We start from the raw sequence: 19,427 nt of genomic DNA on the forward strand, positions 1-19,427 counted from the left end.
GTATATATTTGTACTTTCCGACCAGTGTTGGAAAGCTTGTCAGCTATTGGTATTTTTGCATTATATGAGCTGGTCATTGGCCAAGTTGTTAGGCACAGCGCACAAGCCTAGTAAAATGTTGCGGTTTCTCTAAATTGAAAGGTGTTTAATATATTTAACAAATTTATAGTGCATTCTAACCAACCATCTGGTTGATAATTTCTCAAATAATAAATTGAGCCTGTTGGCAAACGAAGCGAAACACAGTTTCGCCTACAGTTTTGTAAGCAGATCGAACAAAGGTAAGCTGCAAGCTCGGCAGCAGCAATGCAAAAATAAAATGTGAAAAAAATTAGCAAGCTGCCATCGTGAATAAATTTGATTAAGTTTAAGTGACATCATTGTGTCACCAGTTTTGGAGTTGCGTAGAAGCAATGAACGACAACGTTAATGACGCGCTTGTATTTATTTGGAAACTTGATCATAATTTACTTTCGTATTGTGTGCCCAAAGCACGCAAAGGATACGAAAGACGTAAAAAGGGGCAATTAAAAACGGGGTGTGTATATGGACTTGCGGTTGGGGTAGGACTTGCGTAGGCGAGCACATAAACAAATCTATGGGGGTTGGGGGGGCTTTATTTCGGTTGACGAACGGAAACACATATTTATTTATTTAGTTGGGTGGCGTAATTATAGAGTTTGAATGGCGGGAGACTACACAACGGTTGAATGGCATTTGGCATGCAACTAGTCCGTATGTCGGCAAACGGAAAATCCCATTATCCTGGCCAACAACGTTTTTGATATTCCATGCGTCATGTGCTTACATTGTTGGCTAATCCAATATAAGTTGCTAACCATTTCAGAGAGAGAGAGAGAGAGAGAGCACGAAAGCGTTGCGGCATCAACACTATAAATAATAAACAAAACTACAACTAACAACAAAAACGCAAGCCAAGCAGTAAATACGCTTTGCACGCTCGCCAACGAAAAGCTCAGTCGTAAGCCAACATTCAGACCAACAGCAGCCGCAAGCGTCGTGGTTGTCGTCGTTTTTTTCGGCATTACCTTCTACAGCCAGCCATCAGTTGGCTTTACCATTTGTTATTTTTGTTAGCCAGTGTTTGTAACGGTCACGCTTCGATCCGATCAGCCCGCGCTCCATAAGCGCAGTACAAGAAATACCACAAAAGATCACATACAAATGCCGTATATTATCATAAGAGGCAACCTCGCCTCCTACAGTCACAAATATCCATGGCGGGTGCTTGTCTCTGGATTGAAAGGTAATCTCCAATACCAGCAACATTAGCAACAAAAACAACAAGTACAATTGCACTTGACGCGCTTTATCAAATATCCACACTCGTCTGCATAGTTTTTCTTTACTTTCTTTATTGCTTTGCGCCTTAAGGCGTAACACATATATTTGTAAGCGCAGTTTCTTTATTTCATTGTAGGTTTTGTCTATTATTATTGTGACACAATTAATTCAGAGTGTTTGCCGAGCATACTACACATGTACACACTCACACACACCACACGTCGTTTATTTAGCTTATTCCACACATATACAGTCTTTGAATGGGCCCGGCCTTGAGCGTGGTGTTGTACAGTGGCTTCCAAAAAATGTGTGCATGTGAGCCGCTTTTTACATATGAGTTTCGTAAAAATCCAGCAGAGGGCGCGACTAGCAGCCTTGACAAATTTAAAGCAAATTTTATTTTGCAGCTTCATTTTTGTAGTTGTTTAACGGCATATGGGCCATATTATTTAAAAATTAAATGTCTTGGCAACATAAAAAAGCTTGTTGACCACTAAATTATATTTTAGCATACGCCCTCCAAAAGTTGTTTTGGTTTTTATGGATAATTTAAAGCTTAAAGGGAATTGTTAGGGCTGTGTTGATTGAGTGTTTCCCATTCAAAAGATAGAATAACAATTCGACTTTTTAATTTTAAAATCCCTTGAGATACATTCCCATGGAGCTAGCAACCTAATTGGCCATAGAACAGACTACAGTTGCGATTTTGCTTAGCCCAGAATTGATTTATTTTTAATGGATTAATTTATATGGCTTATTTGCTTATCTATTCGCGATTATGGCTATTTAAGTAATTTTGTGGCAATATAAATTAAAAATAAATCTTTAAACTGATTTACAAATAGCAAGAATGTTTTGTTTGATTACATTATTATTTCCACTTCCCGAATTGCAAAATGATTACGAATGTTGTTAGGGAAATCGCGAATACTATTTGGTTTGCACTATAAAATATAAGTAGTATTATTAACTTTTAGCTCTTTAATAACCTTTAAGCTTACTCATTTTATTTTCTATAAGAAACTCCTCTGGTTTTTAGTTCTCGAAGAAACAATAAAAATAGGCGCAAAACCAGATGACGAAATAGCCATTGTTGCAAAGAAAAATAATATCACGCAAAACATACCACCATTAATGGTTTATATACTTGAGTACAAACATATGTACGTACATGAATATATAACTTATTCTTATGAGTTTCTGACCGCACATACATACACCTGATTCATAGCCGCGATAAACAGCCCTGATAAGGCCCACTCGCTTCCAACTTACACCACAACTGTATTATTTGCTCGCACTGACTGTATCGAGCGGTTTGATATTTTTTTGCTCAGCTCGTCGCGTCAGTTTCGTTTTGCGGCGCAGTGCGTGCAGTTGACGGCGAAAGTGCATGTGAGCTTTAATCTACTTTTAAACAAATCTACACTCATATACATACATACATACATGCACATACACAGTATCTGTGTGTAGACAGTATCTGAGGATACGTAGTAAAAATATTTACGTACGGTTTCGTCAGCGTATTTTGGTTTCTTAATGGAGAACAGCTGCTAGAACGCTGCTGCTGCCTTGTGTGCGTGGGCGTTGGAGGAGAGAGATTGTGGGCGTGTCTACGTGTCAATGCACTTTTCGCATTATCTGTTATATCTGTATATAAACAATTTGTTTATAAACATATTTTGAAATAAAAGCTGAACGGCTTCGCCTGTTTGAATTATGAAACAAAACTGCGCGAAACTCACAAGTTTTGCTTAATTAACACACACACACACACACCAGATATACACACATAGATACATGCCCTGTTCAAACGCTGACGTCATCGTCAACACTCATGCACGAACAAAATAATTTCTAGTTAGCAGACAACATTACTTTTATTGTTTGTAGTATTTTGCTATATTTACTATTTGTTATTCTTTTATTGCGGCGATAAGCAATAATGACAATGGCTAGCTAGATAGCGATTACTTAATGGCATGTCTTAACCATTCCAGCTGACGACATCGAACAGTTAAACAAGTTCTCGTGTGGCGGCTACAGTGATGAGTCGACTATTGTCTATTTAGTGCATCCCTGTCGCATACTATCGGCGCTCGAGGTAAGCTAAAAGGTCACTTAATCAGGCCTCTACCCGTTTCCGAGTTCCATCAAATTGTGCGGAGTCGAAATATTGGAATAGAGAATCGTCTGTGGAAACTAAGTGGATTGCCAATTTCGGAATTCGAAAACGCGATCACCACTATACATTTTAAGGGGTCTAATGAGAATTGGTTCACTAATCAGGTCCTTTCTCGTTTCCGAATGGAAAGACTTGCAATTGAATTGAGTTATACGGTTTAAAAAGCGTCTAATAAAAAAAATTGGCAAACTTAACTTCGCATAACTCGCTTAAGAAACTGCACGCACTTCGACTCCACACTAGTTGTTTGAATTCAGAAACAAGAACCGTTTTCAAGATATAGGGGGCATTTGACTGAAATTTTCGTGTTATTTGCAGATATTGGGTTTTCGCGTGGTGGCGAGCTCATCCACAGCTGTTAAGCAGGACTATAACGAGTATATGTGGACCATGCGCAAGGAGTTCGACGAGCCCGAACCAGTGGAAGCCGAGTCAGTCGTACGCGAGAATCTGTCGAATATAGGACGGGAAGCGGCTAGTTTAGGCAACTACCACAAGGTTGATTCGCCGGAATAGATCTAAAAAACAAAAAGCAACCCACAAAATTCCACAACAACAACAATTCGTTAAGTGCATTTCATAAGTGTGCAAGTGAAGAGGAAATTCCTGTGTATAAGTGTATCTGTGTGTGTGCGTGTGTGTGAATTGTGAAAAACTATAGCAACCCCTCCAAAAAGAAAAAACCAAAACAGACAGCCCTCTTCCCCGTAACCCAAAGTGGGCAACGACAACAGCTCAGCACGCTCAAGTAAAAAAAGTGAAAAGAGGCGCACGAAACCGTCGGCGATCCCACAAAGTCCAACAGAAGCCGAAAAAGAAACAGCAAAGCCTAAACAGGTACAGGAAATCGGTCGCAGCGAAGTCGCAAGTCAAACTATGAGTGAGAATCCTCCACCCCAAGCAAAAGAATCTCATTTGAATTGCGAGTGTCATCCAGCGCCATCAACCACATCCGTTGGCTGCCCCCCCACCAATGTTGTAACCATACCCGTCCCCATACTGCAGACGGAGGGCAACTTTGCTTACATCACCGTCAAGGGCTCCCTCCATGACTACACCTGCACCATTTTCGGCCTCAACCAAGCCGAGGTGCAGGCTCTGAGCAAACGCTTCGACAGCGGCGTCAGGGAGTGCGTCAATGGTATTATGGTCGCTGTGCCGCCCATGGTTATGTTAAACACCCTCGCACAGCTCAGCTACAAGGTGGTTTGCAGTTGCGGCGAGGCCGAAATCTGTTGGACCATGCAGCGTGAGGTTTAGTCTCAATCAATTGTGGGAATTAAACGTGCGGAAATCAGAAATCTTTGACAAAGCAAGCTAAACGTAAACTGAAATAAAACACCCGAAATTATAGAAATTTATAACGAAAATGGATCAGCATAGTGCGGAAAATTGCAAGTGCCACAAGCAAACGCAGCCGGCGCAGCAGACTCTGAGCGATATGGACTTTGATCGTGGCATTTGGAATGCAGGTTAGTGATCCTACCAATACAGGAAGAGATAATCCTAGTACTTACCTACAATCAATGATTAGTTTAGCCGCTGTTTGTCATTTTATAAAATTTTACATCAATTTTTAAAGGCAGAGAAATATGTACTAATAATTAATTAAGAAGCAACAGACTTATTCTAGCAATGAGAATTACAATGTGATCCTTCCAATATCGCAAAAGATAATCCTAGTACTTACCTACAATCAATGATTAGTTTAGCCGCTGTTTGTCATTTTATAAAATTTTACATCAATTTTTAAAGGCAGAGAAATATGTACTAATAATTAATTAAGAAGCAACAGACTTATTCTAGCAATGAGAAAGCATGACTGCGACTTAGTACATTCAATTTAGGGACAAAAAATTACCTAGAAGCTTAGAAAACATTTCCTAAAAATTGGAGTAATAATTTACACACAGAAAGAAAATTCCAACTTGCATAAAACTAGGCGTTTGATTCCACCATCTTACGAGTGTTTGTCTGCCTGAACATAGTTTTAGTAGAGAATCAGACAAGACGTTATTTCGTTGTAGCCTGCTCTCTATTAACTAAGAATTGTGCTTCGATTCCACAGCCATTTATAATGATCCTGAACGTGTTCGGGAATTCATCAAGAAGGGGCAGACGATGGCGCGTGACGAGTGCGACTACACGGCCCTGCACTATGCGGCGAGGAACGGAAACGAGCAGATCTGTCAGCTGCTGCTCACGGAGGGAAAGGCGGATGTGAATGCGGTAACGAAGGGTGGAGCCACTGCTTTGCATCGCGCTGCCATGATGGGTAATTATATAAAAGCCATTACAGCAGCAGTGTCAGTTGCTATATACAGCTTCCATATACATTTCGCAGGACATTTGGATATTGTGAAGCTGCTGGCGGGCAACAAAGCCAACCTGTTGCTGCTGGATGAGTCCGGACAGAGCGCATTGCATCGAGCGGCGATGCGGGGCCAATTGGAGGTGTGTCGTTATCTGCTGGAGCAGCAGCCGGCACTGAAGGAGATCAAGGACAAGAAGGATAAGATACCGTTCGAGTACATTATGGAGAATGCCAATGATGATTTCAAGCTGCTGCTGAAGCCGTAAAAGTAGCCTTCGATCTAATCTAAATTCCAATTTAATTTTAGCACTGTTCCTTCTTTAGAAACGCAAATCCGATTGTAGAGTTGATTGCATAGTTGAAAAACATAATGGATATATGTTTGTTTAGTTTGCAGGCCCATAATCTAAATTAAACTTGTGCGTGCTTGCATTATCGATCAGATCAGTGCACATATCTTATATTCTTATCTTTTATGTCTATTGTATTATGTATTATCTATAATTTACATATCTAAACAGTAAGCGCAAAAATGTTACTTTCAAATTGCTTTTATTGCCTTAGAACCGTGTGGTGGGGTCTAGCCTGTGAAATCGTGTTTAAAATTTAACCTTCGGCATTAGTCAAAATCAAATGTTGTCTTAAAGTAATTTAAAAAGTTAAAATAAATATATATGCGAGTGATGTTTAAAAACATTGTGACTAGTTATAGATCCTAATGCTCAAGGCCCGCGACTCGAAGCAATCTACCCAGTTTTGTGTAAAACAGTTGCAACAATTAAGAAGCTTAGAGTCATTCACACATGTATAACTATTCTGATGCTTATATGGGCGGGGCAAGACATTAGCCAATACATATATATACGAACTATATGCTACCTAAATACAACATACATATAAATATAAATAACTATAGCTACACACAATGATAATCTGAATAAATTCTTTGAATTACAACGCTACAATTAAAGAGTCTACATTCCCATATCCCAAAGCGATCTGCCGTTCACCTCCTCCTCGATGTCCTTCACTGCCGGCAGATCAGCGTAGTGGCTCAGATACCCCTTCAACACCGCCGGTATACACAGCTCGTTCACAATCAGCGCCAAAGTCGACTGCTCCCCCGTCGGCCGATACTTCCGCTGCAGTTCCGGTCGCCGCTGCAGTTGCAACAACAACCGCTGCCGAATGCTCTGTCTGGCCAGCGATTGCAGAGTCTGCGGCTGCGATCCCAGCTGGGACATCTGCTGCTCGAACTGCAGCCTCTGCCGGGACCAGCTGCAGGGACTGGCCCGTTGTTTGTGCGGAAACTTGAAGCCGGCATGGTCTGAGGAGCACAAAGAATGGAACATTAATAGAGCACCAGTAGCTGCAGATAAGGTATCGGTATCCAGAGATAGAGATAAGATATCGGGCATAAGGTTGAGATAACATTTGAAGCTATTATTATTCTCTGTAACAAAGAAAACTCCCCCCTTGGATGAAATCTTGAGATCAACCAATGGGCAGTTTCTTAGAGACTTCACATTCTCGTTGAATGAAGGATAAAAACAGCACTAAATATAATTCTATTGGTATCCAGAGATAGAGATAAGCTCATATTATTCTCTGTAACAAAGAAAACTTCCCCCTAAAAATGGAATCCTGAGATCTACCAATGGGCAGTTTCTTAGATACTTCACCTTCTCTTTGAATGAAGGATAAAAACAGCAATAAATATAATTCTATTGGACAGCTATACTTACGTAGTAGTCGTCCGAAGGCCAGACTGCGCGGTGAGCAATTGGATCGGAGCTCGTTCACCACATGCTCCCGACATATTTGGGCGAGGTTGCAGCCCTCCTGTATAAGCAGCTCAGCAATGTCGAGGTGTTGCAAGTTTATGGCACGCGACAGAGGAGTCTGGCAGTAGATGAGACCACAAACTATGGTGGGCGCATACGAGCTGTAAAGATCCCGACGCGCACTCTCCAGCTTGGCCAGCAGAACGCGCAACACAGCCTGGAAGGACTTCACATCTACGATGTTTTGGACAGCAAAGAGCAGGAGACCCTGCTCCTGGCAGTCGCTGTAAATACCCTGTTGTTTGTGCTGCTCAGCCACGTCCAGCAGATAGGATAACATGCCAGGTAGCTGCTGATGGATAGCCACCAGAATCGGCGTGTGGTTGTCCTCGTCCCGTACGCACAGCCCGTCGCCATAACGGATGAGCAGCTCCACCAGCGGTCGATCATTATAGCGGACGCAACGATGCAGCAAATGTTGGGCCGTCAAACGTCGCGCTCCCCGCTCCAAAAGCATTTGGGCAATGCCCAGATGACGGCCCACCACGGCATAATAGAGAGCGGTGCGATCGAGCTTGTCCTGCAGATTGAGCCTGGCTCCGCGCTCGATCAGTTCCTTGGCCAGCGGCAGTAGACCGCAGACGATGGCCGTCATCAGGGGCGTTTCGTTGTCATCATCCGTTTCGTTGATATTCACATTCGTCTGCAGGATAACGTGAGCCGCCTCCTGGCAGCGCGACTCGATGGCCAAATGGAGTGCCGTCTTGCCATCGGACAGGGTCTTGGCATTTATGAGAGCGCCGTGCTTGATCAGCAGTCGCACCACCTCCACCGACCCTGCGCCCACATGGAGCGGCGTATAGCCCACACTATTGACCACATTGATGGGGGCGTTGTGCTCCAACAGGATGCGAACGCAGTCCGCATGTCCCCAGGCGGCAGCATAATGCAATGGCGTCATCATATCCGAGTCGAATAGATGCGGATCCTGTGCCCGACAACTCGCACAGCACTCTAACTGACTGTGCGCGAGAAACTCGCCCGTATTCTCAAAGGTCTTGGCATAGTAATAGTATAGGGAATCGTCTTCCGACGTCTGCTCCGACTGGCGTATCTCCGCGCCACTACTGGTGGTCGGCTCGAACTCGTCCCACTCCAGTTTCTCCATGTCGTCGGGCGTGGAGCCCTGATCGATTTCCATCGAGTCCGTATGATCTGGAAAAGCCACGAGCTATCAAAAAATGTCTACACGCAGAAGTGTCCAACTGACTTTTCCAACTGACACTCAAAACTAAACAGAAACCTGCCGCTTTGATAGAGTTTTTTTGGGTGTTCTCTTGAACACTCCCCTCCACTCAGATACAATAAACTACAATGCCTACATATGTACAAGTATGCTGCTTATCGTTACGGAAAAGAGAATGAAAATTAGTAGAACCGGTTTCCTCTGCTCATTGACGAACTCTACGAGCATACTCGTAGCTGCAGGTCTCGTGTGCTTTCGCTGTGCATGCATTTCAGAAAATATGCTATCTATGTTTAGATTCCAAATGTGGGTCACTGACAGTCAAGACTATGCTACAAAAATAGGTACCCATTGCGGTTGTATTTTATGATAATGCATGCCTCCCCGGGTTCTTTTCTTTGCTTTGATCTAAAACGTATTTTTAAGATGTTTGGCATCTTTCAGATCGTCTCTGTTTCTGGCCACCAAGGCACAGAAAATATTTGTCCATTCTTAAAGCGTTCCTACGAACTGATCGTTACATTTTAATTTTTGTATAAATTTCAAAAAATAAAGTCGATAAATAAGAGTTTATACCATTCAGGTATTTCGATCCAAAGCCAATGTTGTATTTAACAGAATTTCCATAAATGTGTCTGGATATCATAAATTGATTCCTTACACATAAACATATTAGGAAAATTAGTTCGATCGAAAAACTTTGTTATTACTGAGTGTCTCCATAACTTCCTGTCAATATTATGTTTTATTTGTTTATTAATTTTTCATAAATTGATTTCTTTGTATTTTTTTAAATTAATGAAATTTTACGTTTATTTTATGAATCGTTTTAAATGCTTTAACTTTTCTCTGTTTGTTCGTTCCATTTTTAATAACATATTGTTTTTCAGCCAATATTTATATTCTATGGCCAAAAAACATAATGAATTAAAGTTTTTTCAACTATAATGGCTTGTAACCGTTATAAATCTTTTGAAAAATAACAGAATTAGTAGAAATAATTAAAATTAAATTGTTCAATCAAAAATAAATTCAAATTACAGACCTGCCTTTTATAAAATGTGGTTTTTAATGCTTTAATGTTTAAACAAATATGAGATTCTAAGAACATTTGTTTCAATATATTCCAAATATTGGTAAATGGATATTTATAAGTAAAAATAAATAAGTGGCTGAAATTTAACAATATTTTCCTTCCAATTATTTGTGATTAGCATTTTTTCTTGGAAAATTAAAGCATCGGCTTAAAAACAGATTTTCCAAATGCGTTTTTATTTGGAAAAAAATATATATTGTCAAAAAATATATTCATAATGCTATTGAAAACGCATGAAACCCTAATGAAGTTTTCAAGTAAACGATTTCAGGATGAAGATTTATTCCTCATATAAAGTTATTTTTTTATATTGAAAATTTAAACATTTCGCTAACCCTTTATGTATAAAATAAACTTTGAATGGGTCCTACTAGCAAATAATTTAAAGAGTATGTACAATTGGCATATTCTTTTTGAAAACAATATAAGCCATCGCCTTTCCGGTTGGCACCAAAATCGTGACCCCATCCCTCTGTACCACCAGCTGCCTGCCATGCAGCTTAGCGCTATCGATTTCTGCAGCCAGCTGTTGCCCCTGAGCTGAAGATAAATCTGAATCGGAACTCACTCTGATGGAACACATCCAGCTCCGGCTCCTCGCAGGACTGCAGCAGCAGCTCGAGGAGCTCAGCATCACCGAGCAGGGCTGCTGTGCCGACAGCTGTGCGGCCGCAAGTCGAGGACACGTAGGTGGCCTGCGCCCCCCGCATGATGCTGTTGAGGGCCTGCTCGAAGTTGCCGTTGTGGACGGCAGTCAACAAGCGTTCGTTGAGATCGTAGGAAAGCATTATGTGTGAGCTAAGCTCATATTGTTATTAAGCGGATGGTTGTTAGTAATTTAGATTTAAAGAAGCCGCAATACAAACACAAATAACAACCAAAAAATATGGAGAAGCTGCCGTGAAAAATATACCGTTACACTCCCCGGAAAAGCGCACGAAAAACTAAACTAAACAATAGCAATGCGCACGAGCCAGACACGAGTAAAGGGCAAGTGCAGCCACATCCCGGTGGTGTCAAAACCACCACCAAACAAGAGAGCACAAGAGAGAGAAGCCGAACGGACAGCTGGCCTTTGACCTTACACACACCTACAAAGCGTAAAAAATATATTTTCATTGCCGTGAAAAACAAGCATTTATTAATTTTCTTCCTCTCTCTCTCTTTTGATAACGAATTTTATGCTTAGTCGTCTATATTGTATGTGGATCTGCTTTTCAATCGTTAGACTACTTGATTTCTTTGGCCTCCTTGGCGTTCTGCAGCGATTCGGTTATAAAGAGTTTGGCCAATGATTGGGAACAGAACTGTGCAATATGTTGCGAGTGCGTGTTGATCTGGCCAGATGTGATCGTGGCTGTCAGGCGGGCCGGCACAGGCATGGGACGGAACTGTTTGATCACCTCCTCCTCGGGCACAGTGGGCTCACCCTTGGAAGTGCGCACAGCATTCTCAGCAGCCAGCTTGGCCAGAGCACGGTGTTTCTCCTGTTAAAAATAATAAGCAAGGCCATTCAAATTTCCGTCAACATAACTTAAAAGTAGTACACACCGTATCCTGCTTGAAGACCACCTGCTGGTACTTGTTGTAGCGCACCGCCTCCTGGTAAAGCTCGTCGACGCGCTCAATCAAGCTGCGCATATGATTCTCCAGCACCGACGCCGTTCCCAGATCCAAAAAGTTGTGGCCCTTATCCTCGGGCAGCAATTCGTTTAATTCGCTCATCATGATGTTGGTCAGTGGCGAGTTCTTAATGACAATCGGTATTTCGGCAAACAGGCTCTCGTAGCCGACCTTAAGATTGCGGAATGCCTCGGGCGTAAAATCGCCATCCTTGTACATTTGGATGGCCTGTGGCGTCAGACGGTAAGCCTTCAGACAGAGGAAACCACGCGAGGATTTCTGCGTATCGTAGACCACTACAACGGATTCCTCAATGCTGGTCTGATAGTGGTACTGCGATTCGAGCAGCGCCAGAGACAGACTATTACCCACATCAGAGCTCTGATACCAGCCGACGTGCAGATGATCAACATTAACGCGACGCAGACGCCGCATGACGGTCAGTTGATACATTTCCTCGTCCATGGTCTCATCATTGCTCTTTGGGAAGGGAAAGCAGTTGGTTATCTCCAGACACTTGTCAACAACCAAGCCGAGCAGTGCGCCCTGAGCCAAATCCATGTTGCTGGACTCCTCATGGCAGTGCTTAACCATTTTCATGACGGCCTGCGTTGGGTGAAATTATTATAAATTATTAATGTAGAATGCAATATATGACAATGCGGCTGCGGCACTCTAACACACACACACACATACAAAACACAAACATAAAGGGACAGCGCGTGGCATGCGGGTGTGTGTTTCCGCTTGTTCCAGCATTTGCCATTTTATGTTGTGCAGTTATGGGCTGGCCAGAACATCGCAGCTTCATTTGTTACTTACCAAACCGTCGCATTGTACATAATTTATTGTATTTTCTGATTCCTCAGTACGAGCATGACGAGCAGCACGATTTGCCATTTTGACGACGAGAGAGAAAAGACTGGCGATAGCAAATGACAGCACTGTCACTCAATCGATATATGAATATAAGGGACATTGCTTGCGCAAATGGGCTTGTTTTTCAACACTGTCTAAAAACAAACAGCTGATCCGGCTGGTAAACCGATAAAAAAAACAACAAATTTGTTTATCAAGCCAGCTCTTAGGAATATTGCGGCAAACTAGGTCGCCAGCTTGTTAAACTGAAGTTAATCGAGCTGATAACAACGTTGGCGTAACGTTTGGCTCGGAAGCTCTGGTAGTCAAAAAATTAGCAACGCTGGCAAAAAACACACCCAAATCACAATCAGCATGTCGTCGACATCGTCTTCTAATTGGCGTGAACTATTCCCCACAAAGTTGACTTTTATCATATTTTTGCTGTATATGTCATTGTTCATTGGACAAGGTACGTGGGCCAGATATTGTATCATACTAATCTGTGATGGATTATAATAATCTTCCCCCGCAGGCATATTTGTGACAGCGTCGCAGGAATCCAATAATTCATATAGCTACAATACCGTAACTGTTGTGCTGCTGACGGAAGTCTTCAAACTGATAGTCTCTACATGCCTATATTGCCGAGAGTATGATCGGAAGCACAGCTTATAGCTATGATATTAATTATCTCATTTAACCCGCAGAAATAATCTTAAATCATTAGTCCGCGATGTTCATAAGGATCGAAATGTGCTGGCTCTGTATATGGTGCCAGCTTTCCTCTATTGCCTCTATAACAATCTTGCCTTTGTTAATCTGGCCACGTTCGACCCCACCACGTACTATCTGCTGCTGCAACTGCGCGTCGTCGTCACGGGCATACTGTTTCAAATTATCTTCAAAAAGTACTTGTCACAGCGTCAATGGGTGTCGCTTATTTTGCTGACTTGTGGCTGTATGCTGAAGCAGTTAAATTTCAGCAGCTTTTACAGCGATGCCAACGACGACAGTGAGGCGGCGGCAATTCAAGCTGGCAATTTGGAGCCAACAAATTCGTCACTTACGCAACAGAACCAAGTACAGGGCAAAAATATGTCCGGATTCGATTTTAGTCTGAGTGCTGTCTTCATATTAGCTCAGACCTTTTGCTCTTGCCTTGCTGGCGTCTACAATGAATATTTGCTGAAGGACAAGGGCGCCAATGTGAATATCTTTGTGCAGAATGTGTTCATGTATCTGGACTCGATTGTGTGCAACGCGATTATCCTGCTTATACGTGGTGAGCTGTTGGACGCCTTCAGTGCTAAGAATATGGACAGCATCATGCGTTTCAGCGTCCTTATCATTATCATCAACAATGCCGCCATTGGCATTGTAACGAGTTTCTTTCTAAAGTACATGAACTCTATTCTGAAGACATTTGCGAGTGCTTTGGAGCTGCTCTTTACAGCCGTGCTGTGCTATTTTCTCTTCGCGATACCTATCTACATAAACACCGCGTTGGCCATCGCAGTGGTCTCCTATGCCATTTACCTCTACACCCAGAGTCCGGTTATCAACTTGGGAAAAGTGCGTCCATTAACGAGCATCAGCAGTGCAACGGCAGCAGCGACGCCTTACGACAAGCGCAAGCTCCTTGGGGAGGATGCCGACTCGGATCTAGACATGAATATCGTGTAGCAACCAAGGGAGATCGTCATCGGCGTCGTCTTCTCATTTTTCGGACGCATTCATCTAGCTGTAAGCTTTTGTAAAAAGTGTGCTTGTGTAGGAGGGGAGAAAAGGATATGTTTACCAAATACATGACAAGGGACATCATATTAGACTGGACGTGTGCAAGTGTGTAGATAAGTGCCTCCAAATGTTCTAAACGACGAAAATGTATTATTTAATCTGATCGATTGATCGAAGGCTTTGTGCGTTTGATAACGCTTGTAAATGTTTGTATGTATATCTTTTTATGTGTACCTAGATTTCCATTTTAATTTACATCTATAAGCAATAACAATAATAAACAAAATCAAACAAATACCAGAAGAAATGCATTTAATATTTTAAGTATATATATACATATGTAGTTGTATATGTGTGTAAGGTCGATCCTGCAACTTTACGGTGTAGGATTTGCGTTAATGCTCTTTCACTGGCTCATTATCTTTCGCAAGGCAGGACGGCGGCTCCTTGCGAAAATTCTTTGCCGACTCAGAGATTTTATAGCTATTGAATTTTATTTGATCGGCACAAGTCTCTAAATGATTGTCCATTTCCTCAGGCAGCACGCGGTGAGTGGCGTTGTATTTGCAAATGGCTAGAGGTGGTCCGCAATAATTCTTTGAACACTTCACAATATGGCCCGGCATTCGCATCAGGAGAACGCGATGGTTTTTATCATACGGACAAATGCCGTAAGGCAGGTCAGCCATATTAAATGCTTTAAAATGCAATTATTTTAGAAAATTATTTTTAAAATGAATAACAAAAGCCCTAAAACTTTAGAAAACTAACCTTTAAATTAAATGCAAAACTAAGCGATTGCAGATTTGTCACTTTTGTCTGAGTACAAATTAATGCCGTTAGTTTAACTGGCCAGCTTTTTTAGTACATTTTGGTGAACTTAGTATGTTATTGTTTTGAAAGTACTGTCACATTGAACCAGTTCAGAATCATTTCTTGTAAAATTTTCGTGTGTGCGTGGTCGGATAGAAGAAAGCTGTGAATTTAATAAAATATAATTTCAAGGAAGTATTTATTTACAATAATAACGTTATTATAAAACATGGCACGTACCAAGCAAACTGCGCGTAAATCAACTGGTGGAAAGGCGCCCCGTAAACAACTCGCTACCAAGGCAGCGCGTAAGTCCGCGCCGTCGACTGGAGGTGTTAAGAAACCACATCGCTATCGTCCAGGCACTGTCGCTTTGCGTGAGATCCGTCGCTACCAGAAGAGCACAGAGTTGCTCATCCGTAAGTTGCCGTTCCAGCGGTTGGTGCGTGAAATCGCTCAAGATTTCAAGACCGACTTGCGTTTCCAGTCTGCTGCTATCGGTGCTTTGCAGGTGAGAGCGAATTTTAACGCATGAAAATGCAAATATTTGCAGATCGATCGTAATGCATTTTTGTTAATTTCCATCCATTATTTTAGGAAGCATCCGAGGCTTACCTAGTGGGCTTGTTCGAGGACACCAACCTTTGCGCAATCCACGCGAAGCGCGTCACCATTATGCCCAAGGACATTCAATTGGCGCGTCGTATCCGTGGCGAGCGCGCTTAAATTAAGACGCCATCTTGGATTAGACACGCAGCTGCAAAAGCAAAAACAATCGTGAAAAATATGTATAATCCACACCATAAAGACGCATTTAGAAGGAAGGCGGAAATATGCATTTTATTAGTATATTGCTCTTGTTGCGTATTTCAATTTTTGTTTGTAAGAGTATTACATGTTTTGATTAAGTACAAACCACAACGAATTACATGTTAAATGTACAATTACCGATAATAAATAAAACATTAACATATGTACATACATATGTAGTTCAAATGTTGGCAGTTGAGTGTAATTCGTAATAACTAGCTTAACTATGCAAGCGCGTGTTTCTGAGTTGCACTCATTGCAATACATAATGAAATTTGTGTTAATTCAATGCTGCAATTTTTACCTAATGCGTATTTAATAAATTTTCCAAAATAAAGCAGCTGGAAATAGTGGGCAACTTATAAAATACTAGAACATTTTTTCTTTCGGTAGTTTTTGAGCCGACTTCTATTGTGTGAATTGTTGTGTATATAATACATATCCACTAACAATATTATTTTTGGGCAAGCTCATTTATAAACATTTTGATAAACATATTACACATATTGATCGAAACAGCCAATCAAAAAGTTTGCAATTATCTTCATAAAGTCATAATGCCCCGCAAAACTTTTGATTTTCTTTTCGGAACTTTAAATCATGAAAACAATTTCACACATTAAGTAACTATAAAAGGATAAATAAGGAAATGCAAATAAAAAAAACTACCAGCAATTGGTAAGCGATCTCAAAATGTTGACAAACGATCGTTGTTGTTTTTGATCTTAGTATTTTAATGTCACCGTGTGATATTATTAGTATATTTTTGGTGAAATAAAGTGGTATTTTATTACTTCAAGAGTTGTGTCACACTAACCTGGTCGAAGAACATTTGTTGTGAAACTTTTGTGTGTGCGTGTTCGCTCGGAGCCAAGCGCTGAACTTAAAGACTAAAATATAATTTCAAGAAAGTATTTATTGCTAAAACATGGCACGTACAAAGCAAACTGCGCGTAAATCAACGGGTGGAAAGGCGCCCCGTAAACAACTCGCTACCAAGGCAGCGCGTAAGTCCGCGCCTTCTACTGGAGGTGTTAAGAAACCACATCGCTATCGTCCAGGCACTGTCGCTTTGCGTGAGATCCGTCGCTACCAGAAGAGCACCGAGTTGCTGATTCGTAAGCTGCCGTTCCAGCGTTTGGTGCGTGAAATCGCTCAAGATTTCAAGACCGACTTGCGTTTCCAGTCTGCCGCCATCGGCGCTTTGCAGGTGAGAGAAAATGGTGGGAAAATTTTCATGTTGGGCGGGAATTTTATTTAGTCGTGTAAGAGCAATTTCACAATGAATTTTTGTGTACTTATCGATGTGCGTTCTCATCAATTTCTTAGGAAGCTTCTGAGGCTTACCTAGTTGGTTTGTTCGAAGACACCAATTTGTGCGCAATTCACGCCAAACGCGTCACCATTATGCCCAAGGACATTCAATTAGCTCGTCGCATCCGTGGCGAGCGCGCCTAGACAATGACGCCATCTTGGATTAGACGCAGAGCGATGATAGCAGCAGCAACAACAACAGCAGCGCAGACATCGTGCACAACAACAATAGTCAAAACGCATTATTTGTGGAGGGAGGAACACGACGAAGTTGTTGTGGCGTATTTCATTTTAGTTTTAGTCAAGCTAAGTTTACAATATAATTACATACATATATAAAAACTTATGAAAAAAGGAAACATAAATACCGATATAAATATTTACTGGAATAAAGTAATTTTTTTTTAATGTCGAAAAGTTTGGTTTTGTTGAAATGATTATTTGTGTAGTTAGATATGTATGTATGTACTTGTATACGCTTATGGACATAGGCATGCATCTATAGATATATGTATGTATGTATATAATCACGTAGTACATATGTACAGTTGGGGTGGATTGCATATTTCTTTGCCCAATGTGGGCGTTCACTGCATTTTCTTGTTTTCCAGCTCCGTCGCTATGTGAATGGCTTGTGGGGAAAGAAGCAGACAACGGTTTTCATTATTTTACAAAAGGTTTTTATTACTCAGCTGTAAACAGTAAGCAGTTTTGCCCTTATAAGTGTTGGGTTAATGTGTGGGATAGTCTTTAAGTAGAGAATTGTATGTGTGTGTGTGTATGGGTGGATCGCAAATGCAATTTATTTAAAGACAATCGTGTCCAGCATAGCGCCTAGGCACTGGACAATGTTATTTTGCATGACTTTGTCAACTTTCTCTTCCAAATGCCGCTTGGGATCTTGTTTTCCAACATTCTTGATGGCCAGCTGCTCGGGCGTCATCTTCTCCTCATCTTCGAGTGACTAAAAATAAAATGTTGAGTAAATATGCGTTTTAATATTTGGCGGTTAGCCTCCTACTTTGTTGTAATTTTTGGCCAATTCCAGCATTTCGGCCACTGTGTCCTCGTTAATGGAGCAGTGCTCATTGTAATCGGCAAGTGTTAGGCCGTCCTTCCATGACTTTTTGTGCAAGTTTAACAACATCTTTTGCTCCAATTCGTTTTTCCGATAATTGATGCTAATTGAATAGTAATGACGATTCAGTCCATGTATCAGCGCCTGCACTGAAGGCTTTTGCAAATGGCCCAGGTTCGACGTGGTCTGCCGGGGCTCTTGGCCAAGCACCAGCATATTCGGGTTGATTAGACGGAAGGCATCGATAACGACCTTGCCCTTCACCGACTGTATGGGGTCGACGACAACGGCAACTGCGCGCTCGGAGAGCGCTTCAAAGGATTGCTGAGTGTTGATATCAACGCCAGACAGCCAACAGCCGAAGCCAGGATGCGAGTGATACCAGCCGACAACCATTTCGGGTCGCCCGGTCTGTTTCAGCATGTCCAACATTTTGGCCTGGAACACAGGATCCACCGCCTCCACAGAGACACCAGTGCCGGTCTGTGGCATGGCAAATACATCGATCACCTGCACCGTATAATCGTCAACAAACTCGCCCAGCATCAATCCCATCACCTCCATGGGTACGCCGGCGCGTCCGTGTTTGAGCATCTTCAAAAGCGCCAGCGATGAGATGTACACCTGCTCGGCGGTATCCACGACGGGCGCATCTGTTGGTGGAGCGGCCTGTGGCATTGCGCCGCCTAGTCGTAGCAAACGGTCCATAATACGGCTGTAAACACCTAAAGTTTGAATGTGGCCGAAGGCTAGGGTCTTGCTAATGGCTTACCTTTAATATTTCTGCGTTAACAGTATGTGTGCTTTGTTAATTTACGTGACAATTTCAGTTTCGGCAACAAATAAATAGCTCAAGTTTTTCTGCTGACAAATGTGCCAAGTAATACTGGCGATGTGAAAAGCCTCGATAAGTTGTAGTCGATTGTCGGATGTCTGAATTAGAAAGCTGGCTGCTACGTAACGCTGAAGCAAGTACATTCGCCTGAAACGGATTTTTGAACTTGTGTGTTCTTATATTATTACGCAGATGCCGATCTACTATGCGTTCCGCTAGAGCGAGTTCTACTTATTTAAGCGACCACGAGCTTCTTGGCCGTTCCATACAATGTAAACGACATGAGAAACGCTGAAGTAATGTAATGGGGTCGTCCACAATTAAAGAAGCCACAATGCAATAACCGTCTTTGTCTTCATTTGGTGCGCTTATTAATTGCATTCCTTTTTTTTACCTTTCGCCCAACACCAAAAGTGGCGCATT

General features: G+C 41.9%; 10 protein-coding genes across 11 annotated transcripts; 6 read left to right on the plus strand and 4 right to left on the minus strand.

Moving 5' to 3' along the window:
- The first annotated feature begins 104 nt into the window (after positions 1 to 104).
- LOC115631374 lies at positions 105 to 4,044 on the plus strand. Its single transcript, XM_030528096.1, has 4 exons — positions 105 to 281; positions 848 to 1,267; positions 3,309 to 3,412; positions 3,812 to 4,044. Exons 2-4 carry the CDS (start codon positions 1,186 to 1,188, stop codon positions 4,007 to 4,009), a joined length of 384 nt encoding a protein of 127 aa, XP_030383956.1. The 5' UTR covers positions 105 to 281; positions 848 to 1,185; the 3' UTR covers positions 4,010 to 4,044.
- Positions 4,045 to 4,331: 287 nt separating this feature from the next.
- On the plus strand, positions 4,332 to 4,783 carry LOC115631376. Its single transcript, XM_030528097.1, has one exon. It carries the CDS (start codon positions 4,370 to 4,372, stop codon positions 4,751 to 4,753), a length of 384 nt encoding a protein of 127 aa, XP_030383957.1. The 5' UTR covers positions 4,332 to 4,369; the 3' UTR covers positions 4,754 to 4,783.
- A 47-nt stretch (positions 4,784 to 4,830) lies between these two features.
- LOC115631373 (ankyrin repeat domain-containing protein 39) lies at positions 4,831 to 6,772 on the plus strand. 2 transcript variants are annotated; one of them, XM_030528095.1, is made up of 4 exons: positions 4,831 to 4,965; positions 5,562 to 5,768; positions 5,838 to 6,075; positions 6,132 to 6,733. In XM_030528095.1, exons 1-3 carry the CDS (start codon positions 4,863 to 4,865, stop codon positions 6,071 to 6,073), a joined length of 546 nt encoding a protein of 181 aa, XP_030383955.1. In that variant the 5' UTR covers positions 4,831 to 4,862; the 3' UTR covers positions 6,074 to 6,075; positions 6,132 to 6,733. The 2 variants fall into 2 exon arrangements, with proteins under 2 accessions (XP_030383955.1, XP_030383954.1); XM_030528094.1 differs by having other exon boundaries at positions 5,838 to 6,772.
- LOC115631372 (ankyrin repeat, PH and SEC7 domain containing protein secG) lies at positions 6,751 to 8,796 on the minus strand. Its single transcript, XM_030528093.1, has 2 exons — positions 7,553 to 8,796; positions 6,751 to 7,134 (listed from the first exon to the last, which is right to left on the minus strand). Exons 1-2 carry the CDS (start codon positions 8,790 to 8,792, stop codon positions 6,782 to 6,784), a joined length of 1,593 nt encoding a protein of 530 aa, XP_030383953.1. The 5' UTR covers positions 8,793 to 8,796; the 3' UTR covers positions 6,751 to 6,781.
- A 2,245-nt stretch (positions 8,797 to 11,041) lies between these two features.
- Positions 11,042 to 12,495, minus strand: LOC115631235 (eukaryotic translation initiation factor 3 subunit H). The gene is made up of 3 exons (XM_030527943.1): positions 12,379 to 12,495; positions 11,485 to 12,162; positions 11,042 to 11,420 (listed from the first exon to the last, which is right to left on the minus strand). The coding sequence occupies exons 1-3, from the start codon at positions 12,454 to 12,456 to the stop codon at positions 11,163 to 11,165; spliced, it is 1,014 nt and encodes a 337-aa protein (XP_030383803.1). The 5' UTR covers positions 12,457 to 12,495; the 3' UTR covers positions 11,042 to 11,162.
- Positions 12,496 to 12,627: 132 nt separating this feature from the next.
- LOC115631447 (UDP-galactose transporter senju) lies at positions 12,628 to 14,425 on the plus strand. Its single transcript, XM_030528191.1, has 3 exons — positions 12,628 to 12,886; positions 12,950 to 13,067; positions 13,125 to 14,425. Exons 1-3 carry the CDS (start codon positions 12,790 to 12,792, stop codon positions 14,098 to 14,100), a joined length of 1,191 nt encoding a protein of 396 aa, XP_030384051.1. The 5' UTR covers positions 12,628 to 12,789; the 3' UTR covers positions 14,101 to 14,425.
- A 35-nt stretch (positions 14,426 to 14,460) lies between these two features.
- Positions 14,461 to 14,984, minus strand: LOC115631448 (gametocyte-specific factor 1). Its single transcript, XM_030528192.1, has 2 exons — positions 14,926 to 14,984; positions 14,461 to 14,851 (listed from the first exon to the last, which is right to left on the minus strand). Exon 2 carries the CDS (start codon positions 14,841 to 14,843, stop codon positions 14,550 to 14,552), a length of 294 nt encoding a protein of 97 aa, XP_030384052.1. The 5' UTR covers positions 14,844 to 14,851; positions 14,926 to 14,984; the 3' UTR covers positions 14,461 to 14,549.
- A 103-nt stretch (positions 14,985 to 15,087) lies between these two features.
- On the plus strand, positions 15,088 to 15,963 carry LOC115631774 (histone H3.3). The gene is made up of 2 exons (XM_030528610.1): positions 15,088 to 15,478; positions 15,565 to 15,963. Exons 1-2 carry the CDS (start codon positions 15,197 to 15,199, stop codon positions 15,691 to 15,693), a joined length of 411 nt encoding a protein of 136 aa, XP_030384470.1. The 5' UTR covers positions 15,088 to 15,196; the 3' UTR covers positions 15,694 to 15,963.
- A 659-nt stretch (positions 15,964 to 16,622) lies between these two features.
- Positions 16,623 to 17,480, plus strand: LOC115631773 (histone H3.3). Its single transcript, XM_030528609.1, has 2 exons — positions 16,623 to 16,987; positions 17,107 to 17,480. The coding sequence occupies exons 1-2, from the start codon at positions 16,706 to 16,708 to the stop codon at positions 17,233 to 17,235; spliced, it is 411 nt and encodes a 136-aa protein (XP_030384469.1). The 5' UTR covers positions 16,623 to 16,705; the 3' UTR covers positions 17,236 to 17,480.
- Positions 17,481 to 17,748: 268 nt separating this feature from the next.
- Positions 17,749 to 19,095, minus strand: LOC115631772 (26S proteasome non-ATPase regulatory subunit 14). Its single transcript, XM_030528608.1, has 3 exons — positions 18,942 to 19,095; positions 18,113 to 18,884; positions 17,749 to 18,055 (listed from the first exon to the last, which is right to left on the minus strand). The coding sequence occupies exons 2-3, from the start codon at positions 18,875 to 18,877 to the stop codon at positions 17,894 to 17,896; spliced, it is 927 nt and encodes a 308-aa protein (XP_030384468.1). The 5' UTR covers positions 18,878 to 18,884; positions 18,942 to 19,095; the 3' UTR covers positions 17,749 to 17,893.
- Positions 19,096 to 19,427: the final 332 nt, after the last annotated feature.

The sequence above is a fragment of the Scaptodrosophila lebanonensis genome, unplaced genomic scaffold, assembly GCF_003285725.1.
Source record: "Scaptodrosophila lebanonensis strain 11010-0011.00,11010-0021.00 unplaced genomic scaffold, SlebRS2 tig00001412-arrow-pilon, whole genome shotgun sequence".
In the NCBI taxonomy this organism is placed as follows: Eukaryota; Metazoa; Arthropoda; class Insecta; order Diptera; family Drosophilidae; genus Scaptodrosophila; species Scaptodrosophila lebanonensis.

Bases quoted from the DNA above. Each gene is read 5' to 3' on its own strand.
- LOC115631773 (XM_030528609.1), top strand. From the start codon at position 16,706: ATGGCACGTACAAAGCAAACTGCGCGTAAATCAACGGGTGGAAAGGCG. The intron at 16,988-17,106 runs GTGAGAGAAAAT...TCAATTTCTTAG, and splicing joins CCGCCATCGGCGCTTTGCAG to GAAGCTTCTGAGGCTTACCT.
- LOC115631447 (XM_030528191.1), top strand. From the start codon at position 12,790: ATGTCGTCGACATCGTCTTCTAATTGGCGTGAACTATTCCCCACAAAG. The intron at 12,887-12,949 runs GTACGTGGGCCA...CTTCCCCCGCAG, and splicing joins GTCATTGTTCATTGGACAAG to GCATATTTGTGACAGCGTCG. The intron at 13,068-13,124 runs GTATGATCGGAA...TTTAACCCGCAG, and splicing joins ACATGCCTATATTGCCGAGA to AAATAATCTTAAATCATTAG.
- LOC115631372 (XM_030528093.1), bottom strand. From the start codon at position 8,792: ATGGAAATCGATCAGGGCTCCACGCCCGACGACATGGAGAAACTGGAG. The intron at 7,135-7,552 runs GTAAGTATAGCT...TGTGCTCCTCAG, and splicing joins GGCCTTCGGACGACTACTAC to ACCATGCCGGCTTCAAGTTT.
- LOC115631772 (XM_030528608.1), bottom strand. From the start codon at position 18,877: ATGGACCGTTTGCTACGACTAGGCGGCGCAATGCCACAGGCCGCTCCA. The intron at 18,056-18,112 runs GTAGGAGGCTAA...TTTTATTTTTAG, and splicing joins TGGCCAAAAATTACAACAAA to TCACTCGAAGATGAGGAGAA.
- LOC115631373 (XM_030528094.1), top strand. From the start codon at position 4,863: ATGGATCAGCATAGTGCGGAAAATTGCAAGTGCCACAAGCAAACGCAG. The intron at 4,966-5,561 runs GTTAGTGATCCT...TCGATTCCACAG, and splicing joins TCGTGGCATTTGGAATGCAG to CCATTTATAATGATCCTGAA. The intron at 5,769-5,837 runs GTAATTATATAA...TACATTTCGCAG, and splicing joins GCATCGCGCTGCCATGATGG to GACATTTGGATATTGTGAAG.
- LOC115631448 (XM_030528192.1), bottom strand. From the start codon at position 14,843: ATGGCTGACCTGCCTTACGGCATTTGTCCGTATGATAAAAACCATCGC.
- LOC115631235 (XM_030527943.1), bottom strand. From the start codon at position 12,456: ATGGCAAATCGTGCTGCTCGTCATGCTCGTACTGAGGAATCAGAAAAT. The intron at 12,163-12,378 runs GTAAGTAACAAA...CACCCAACGCAG, and splicing joins ATGTACAATGCGACGGTTTG to GCCGTCATGAAAATGGTTAA. The intron at 11,421-11,484 runs GTGTGTACTACT...TATTTTTAACAG, and splicing joins TGGTCTTCAAGCAGGATACG to GAGAAACACCGTGCTCTGGC.
- LOC115631376 (XM_030528097.1), top strand. From the start codon at position 4,370: ATGAGTGAGAATCCTCCACCCCAAGCAAAAGAATCTCATTTGAATTGC.
- LOC115631774 (XM_030528610.1), top strand. From the start codon at position 15,197: ATGGCACGTACCAAGCAAACTGCGCGTAAATCAACTGGTGGAAAGGCG. The intron at 15,479-15,564 runs GTGAGAGCGAAT...CCATTATTTTAG, and splicing joins CTGCTATCGGTGCTTTGCAG to GAAGCATCCGAGGCTTACCT.
- LOC115631374 (XM_030528096.1), top strand. From the start codon at position 1,186: ATGCCGTATATTATCATAAGAGGCAACCTCGCCTCCTACAGTCACAAA. The intron at 1,268-3,308 runs GTAATCTCCAAT...TAACCATTCCAG, and splicing joins GCTTGTCTCTGGATTGAAAG to CTGACGACATCGAACAGTTA. The intron at 3,413-3,811 runs GTAAGCTAAAAG...TGTTATTTGCAG, and splicing joins GCATACTATCGGCGCTCGAG to ATATTGGGTTTTCGCGTGGT.